The sequence below is a fragment of the Pogoniulus pusillus genome, chromosome 9 (assembly GCF_015220805.1).
Source record: "Pogoniulus pusillus isolate bPogPus1 chromosome 9, bPogPus1.pri, whole genome shotgun sequence".
NCBI lineage: Eukaryota > Metazoa > Chordata > Aves > Piciformes > Lybiidae > Pogoniulus > Pogoniulus pusillus.
This window is the reverse complement of record NC_087272.1, coordinates 15,041,668-15,047,667: the sequence shown is the minus strand read 5'-3', so window position 1 is coordinate 15,047,667 and position 6,000 is coordinate 15,041,668. Positions and strand designations below refer to the sequence as shown.

The window sequence follows — 6,000 nt, the reverse complement described above, 5'->3', positions numbered from 1 at the left end:
TGTGTACCTCACTGGCTTCGAGTGCCTCTGTAAGATTGCTTTTCCTTAAGTAGCTTAAACCACCTCATGCCAAAAACCCAAATCCTTCAGGCCGCGAATCAGCGCTGGACGCTTTTTGAACGCTGCTTTCCCTCAGCCCTAAGCTGGGCCAGCGCTGGGACTCAGCAGGGCCGCGCTGCTGACCTACCCAGGCAGCACACCCCGATGCTGCCCGCCTTTCAGCCCGCCTACAGCAGCTGATCTTTTCATTTAGGGCCCTCTTTGTGCCGAGAGGAAGACCTCGACAGCGATCCCACACACACACCCGCGGCGGAACCTGGCCCAGCCCGGAGCCGCGGGGTGCCCATCGCGACAGAGCGCTGCCCGGCGGCGGTCGCCAGGTACCTCCCCTCGCCGCCGCCTCCTCCGCCCCCTTTTGTGGAGGTGCCAGGCAGTCGCCGTGTTTCCTGCTGGCGGCGGAGAGCCGCGGATGGGCAGGAAAGGCCGCGGGCGCCGCCGCCGCCGCCGCCGCCTCCCCTCCCGCGCGCCGCCTCCCCTCCCGCGCGCTGCCTCCCGCCTCGCCCCTGCTCGCGCGGCTGGCGGGCGCGCGGCCCTGCCCCGCCTCAGCGCGCCCCGGGAAAAGCGGGCTGGAGAGGGCGCAGGTGCGGGGCAGGCCTGGGCATCACAGGGCTGAGGGCGCTGGCTGCGGGCGGACATGGCAGCCCTCGCTTCGTGAATGCTGGTAGCCGACCCCCCGCCGCCGATGGCCGAAGCCTGGAGGCTGGAGGAGGACGAGGAGGAGCTGCGGGAGCTGGGCAGGAGGCACCGGAGGGTCGCCCTGAGCTCGGCGGCAGGTGAGGGGCGGGGGCGCGGCGGGCCGTGGCGTTGCTTGGTTTGGGTCATCCCTGTCCAGGTCCCCGGGTCTGAATTCCTGTCAGGGACAGGGCGGCATCGGTGGTGTCGCCGCGACATGCGCTGGCCTCGCCCGAGAGCAGCTCAGCTCAGGTGCACCTGGCCATTGACCGGCCTGAGCGGCAGGCCTGCCCCTTGCGGCGCTGTGCCCCGAGCCTGCGTCTTCTCGTGTGGCGAGGCTAACAGGGTAACACGTTGTCTATCAGCGACACGTTCAGATGTTTGAGGCACCATACTGGGAAATAAAATGTCGATATTTCATGAAAGCACTGGTGTGGAGAAATATCAGATGTCAAAGTTGTCCACATGGCTACACGGAAATGGTTACAAACAGCAGGCCTCGGCGAGCAGGAGGCGAGAATTGGTGTATTCACGAAGGCACGGAGGCATGAGCCTGGGAGCAAGCAGATTGCTATTACAAAGAGACATGAGGCTTCAACAAGCTTTTATTTGAGATGCTGGACTCTGCAGCAGTTGAAAGGAGCAGATTCAGACGTCATTGTTAATTGAGGAGGAGTAGTAGTAGTCACGGAAGTGGGAATGTGATGTTTCTTTCTCAGTATGAAATCCTCTCCAAAGTAAATAGTTTTCCGAAGGTTTGTTTCTAGGAAGAATCTCGGCCGCAGTGTGTATTTAAAGCTGAATTCCAGCTATTCTGATTTTTAACAATTATGGTGCAACCTTGGTGATATAGGTGCAACCTTGGTGATATAGTAACTTCCATAGTTAATGTAGATTTGTATCCACTTGAGCAACAAAATATTGGTGTCCTCTCGTAAAAAACTAAAACACGGGAATTTGAGGGATTGCAGTGAAGACTTGCAGCAGGCAAGCCCCGTGGGTTACAGTAACCCTCATAAATATCACTGCGTTTTTGGGCAGGTGCAGGATTAGCAGGATCCTGTTGAAACCATTGCGGTTTGGCATGTGTCCAGGGCTCTGCCTTGTAGGGTATGGTGCAAAAAAACAACTCAACAGAAAGTGTTGATTCCTGTATGATTTCCTCAATAGCTAGGTGTCGTGCTGCTGGTTATGGTATCTGTTTTTTTAAAGGTGTTCCTGTTGCAGATTTTTATTGTGGAAAAGGTTCTACAGTTTGTATACGTATACAGTCTTTATCTCCTTCTTGTGGAACAAAGCTTGTTTCTAGGGTTTGCCTTTGACAGAGTGCTACTAATCCACAATAAAGAGGATGTGTCCATTTAAAAATGTTTATTTTGTCATGATAACTGCCCTTTGAAATGGGCCCAGCACTGTTTACCTTGCTAGTGTAAAGCATTCTGCTTTAGCTGTCTCACCTTCTTTCCATCTGGTTGCACAACTCTGGTGGAAACAGCATGAGGGTTCCCAGTGGAGCATTCTTAAGCCATCTGAGAAGAGCATGTGCAAGGTTTAAGAAATATTGTAGTTGCATCTTAGAAGTCTGTTGGTTTAAGCAGTTCAATCTGTTAAAATAATTGAGAATGCGAGTGACTTAAATCTGTGATATGTTTGGTTTATGAATGAAAATGCATAAGGGCAGTTGATCACCTTTGTCCTGTGCATACAAGGAAGGCATACATGCGAAGTGGTAGTTGAAAGGTGAAAGTTCACAAGTGCTTATGACTTACTAAACACTCAAACATGTAAGTAGCACCGTTTTATTGGAGGGCCAGAACAGGAGAGTCTGGACAGAAGTAGCAGTATTTTCGGTTGAACCTGTCACGGTCGTGCTATGCCAGATACTGTGGGGTGAAGCCAGGTAAAAAAAAATCTAAGAGCTTGCTGCTGCTAGTTATGATCTTTCTTGGACGTGTGCTTCTTCTCTCTCTTGTGTGTCAGCTCTGCTGCTTGTCTAACCTGTTGGTGAGTGAAGTCACCAAAGTTGCGGTTTGGTGGCAACCTAGGCTGATCTACGTGGTGGCTGCTGAGGCTTGCCTTGGAGCCCTAGCATGCAGGAACTTGCACCAACCAGTTATTTGTCTTGCTCACTTCAGTGGATGGGAGCCTGCTGATTCAGGTCGCTGGAGTGGTTTTGTACAGGTTCTAATTAATGTTGAAGCTGTCACAAGCCATAGAGTAGGAACGTGCAAGCAGTGGGAGGTGAGAGGCTGCACCAGCCGTGAGTTAGTTTGCCTTGGGCTGTTGTGAAGCTGTAGGTCTGAAACCTGTTAGAGATCTACTGATGACTTGTTTGTTTGTTTGTTTGTTTGTTTAATTTGGTTGGGGAATTATTTGGTTTATTTTTTTTTTTCTGGATTGCATTGGGGTTTATTTTGCTTTTTTAATGAGCTGAAGAGATTTGCTTAAGCTCTAGACAAGTACCAGAGCTGATGTTAAAGCAGGGAATAAAAGCTTCAACACATGAACAGATGATCCTTGTCCGTGGAGTAGGCATAAATGGCTTAGCTACTCATCTTACTGCCTGTTTTTACCCCACTGCATATCTTGAAGATGGAATTCTTCTCTCTGAATTCAAGAAAGCTTTTTAATTAGCATGTTATGGAAAACCTATGAGAAGATATAAGTAGAACAATTTGAGACTCTTCTAGTGAAGTTTATTTTCCATTGGGAAAATTTTGATTGATTGGTGTTTGTTTTAATATATATATATAAGCTTTTAAAGTGAGAGGAGAACTAGGATACATTAAAAATGAAGAAAAGAAAAAGTAGCTTCATCGGTTCATTAAGCTGTATAATTTAGACACCTGCTGTGGAAAAGGAAGCAGGTGTTGCTGTAAACCTTTGAGGTTTTTTACTGCAATACAAATAAGTAAAATGACACTATCAGTGTCTCCCTTCCTTGTTGCATATTTTTGTTTGTATCATTAGGAATTAATAGAGAACACTGGATTTATACTGGATTTTTAGTTTGTTTTTTAATGAAGTGGACACAACTACTCAACAGCAATAATGAAGAAAAAAACGAAGAAACCCTAAAATCCTGTTTCTCCATACACTGGCTGGCACTCTCCAGTCTAAATTTGGGCCTTAATCTTGTGTACTTTCTTAGTTTTCCTAACTTTTTGTTCTGTGACTACTGGCTTAAAATAAGTGGACTTGCAGGAAAATTTAGAGTGAATGTCGTAAAACCTTAGTTATGAAATACATTGGTTAATTATGTATCATTGCTACCATGTTGGAGCTAATGGAGTATCTCAGTATTCAAATGTTATCTGAAGTTCAAAAGACATTTAAATATTTGTTCAGATTCGTGTTATTTCACTTTGAATTCTGGTCGGTTTTCCTTGAGGGGGGGGGGGGGGGGGGGGGGAAGGCAAGTCGTCAATTATGGATGTGGGAGATGTTTCTTTACTTAAAAAATAAAATGAAATAGTCAAATATAGAAGTCAGTTATGAAGTCTATTTGATAAAAGGCACAATAACAGAATCAGCCAGATTGGAAAAGACTTCGAGATCGAGTCCAACCTATCACCTAACCCTTCTAGTTAACTAAACCATGGCACTAAGTGCTTTATCCAGCCTCCTCTTAAACATCTCCAGGGATGGTGACTCCACCACCTCCCCTGGCAGCCCATTCCAATGGGCAATCACTCTTTCTGTGAAGAATTTCTTCCTAATGTCCAGCCTAAACCTGCCCTGGAGCAGTTTGAGGCTGTGTCCTCTTATTCTGTCACTGGGTGACTGGGAGAAGAGACCAACCCCTGCCCAGCTACAACCTCCTTTTGGGTAGTTGTAGAGAGCAATAAGGTCTCCCCTGAGCCTCCTCTTCTCCAGGCTGAAAACTGTTTAATAATGAAGAGCAATTGTTATTTGTACTTTAATATGTGGTTAAAAGTATAGATGACCAATAATACAAGGCAAGGCTTTGATTAAATTTAATATTGCTCTGTTTTAGTTATCACAAATGCGTGTATGTGGTTTGTTCCCGCACAGATACTGCAAAGTTTGCATGTGAATTCTGCTATGCTGAGTGAAACGTTTCTGGATTTTTAGTTCAACCCACATTTGCTGTTTCTCCATGGCATTTCTTCTGGATCTTTTCTAACTCTTATGGTCTGTCTTAGGTTGTGGGCAAAATAATCTATTTTTGGTTGGTCAATTGACTGAGCATGTTGGGGTGGAGGATGTTTTGCGTATTGGTTTTGTTTTTTTCCAAAACAAGATCCAGGTGAGAATTGGGTCAATTCTTTACACTCCCATAACTCCCACGTCAGACTGGTGCTGACTTGTTTTGGAAGCTGAGAACACTTAGCCGTGTCCAATATAACAAATTAAGGTTGACTATTTCGCTGCTCAACATACTGAGAGATTATGTGGGTACATTTATACAGTATGTGTGATGGAATTCAGCGAACATGAATTTGCTAGAGCATTGTGGACTTTTTGAAGTTAAAGAATTTGATACAAGAATGCTTAGCATTTTTTCTGTGCTAATGCAAAATATGTGCTGGGTATTAAGAGGTAAAGATGGTGTGAAATTCTTCATGGAGTTCTTAAGTCTGAGGCTGATTAAGTGATGATGGTGCTATGGGTTCACCAATTCAAAGGTTAACAGCTTGACCTTAGTACTTCCCAAGGGTGTGGAAGTGACCCTGGAGCAGAGAGAAAGCGTGATTAGGAAAAAATCTTGACAGAACAGATCAGCTCTCTTGAATAAATGCATAAGTTCAACCTATGATCATGTACATAAGAGGCCATTAAAAAGAGGTCTGAGAGGAGAGTTGGGAGGTAGGAGGGAGTATTTAGATATTTATTTAATCAGTTGGCTCACAAATCCAGGAAGCAGTAGAGTTGATTGTCAGCTGGACATCTTTTCCCTCTTTCTCCTGGGATTCAGTCTGTCTTGGTTTTGTAGTCCCAATGCAGGATTCAGGGCTTCAGTTTAAATAATTGCTTGAGGCAACACCACAGTAAAAGACTTAAAAATAAGTAATTAAGCAAACAAACCCAACACAAATAGTACCATTCTTCTATAATAATCTCTAACTGGTGCTAACATGATGTATTGTGTAATTATGAAATGATTACTTTATTAGACCTTTTTCCATAGCTGATTGAAGTTACTGCACACGTTTCCTCTAAATGTCATAGTCTTTGATTTTCATGCTTGAGATAAATGTAAGATACTGACTAAGGCTTTTGTGGAAACTGAAAAATGTAGCCCAT

General features: G+C 45.3%; 1 protein-coding gene across 2 annotated transcripts in view; it reads left to right on the top strand.

Moving 5' to 3' along the window:
- Nucleotides 1–559: 559 nt before the first annotated feature.
- Nucleotides 560–6,000, top strand: part of SH3D19 (SH3 domain containing 19) — a 76,608-nt gene continuing 71,167 nt past the window's right edge. For both annotated transcript variants that reach the window (XM_064148636.1, XM_064148640.1), the window contains exon 1: nt 560–833. In XM_064148636.1, coding sequence (XP_064004706.1) covers nt 716–833 — 118 coding nt within the window. In that variant the 5' untranslated portion in view covers nt 560–715. The remainder of the gene's footprint in view (nt 834–6,000) is intronic.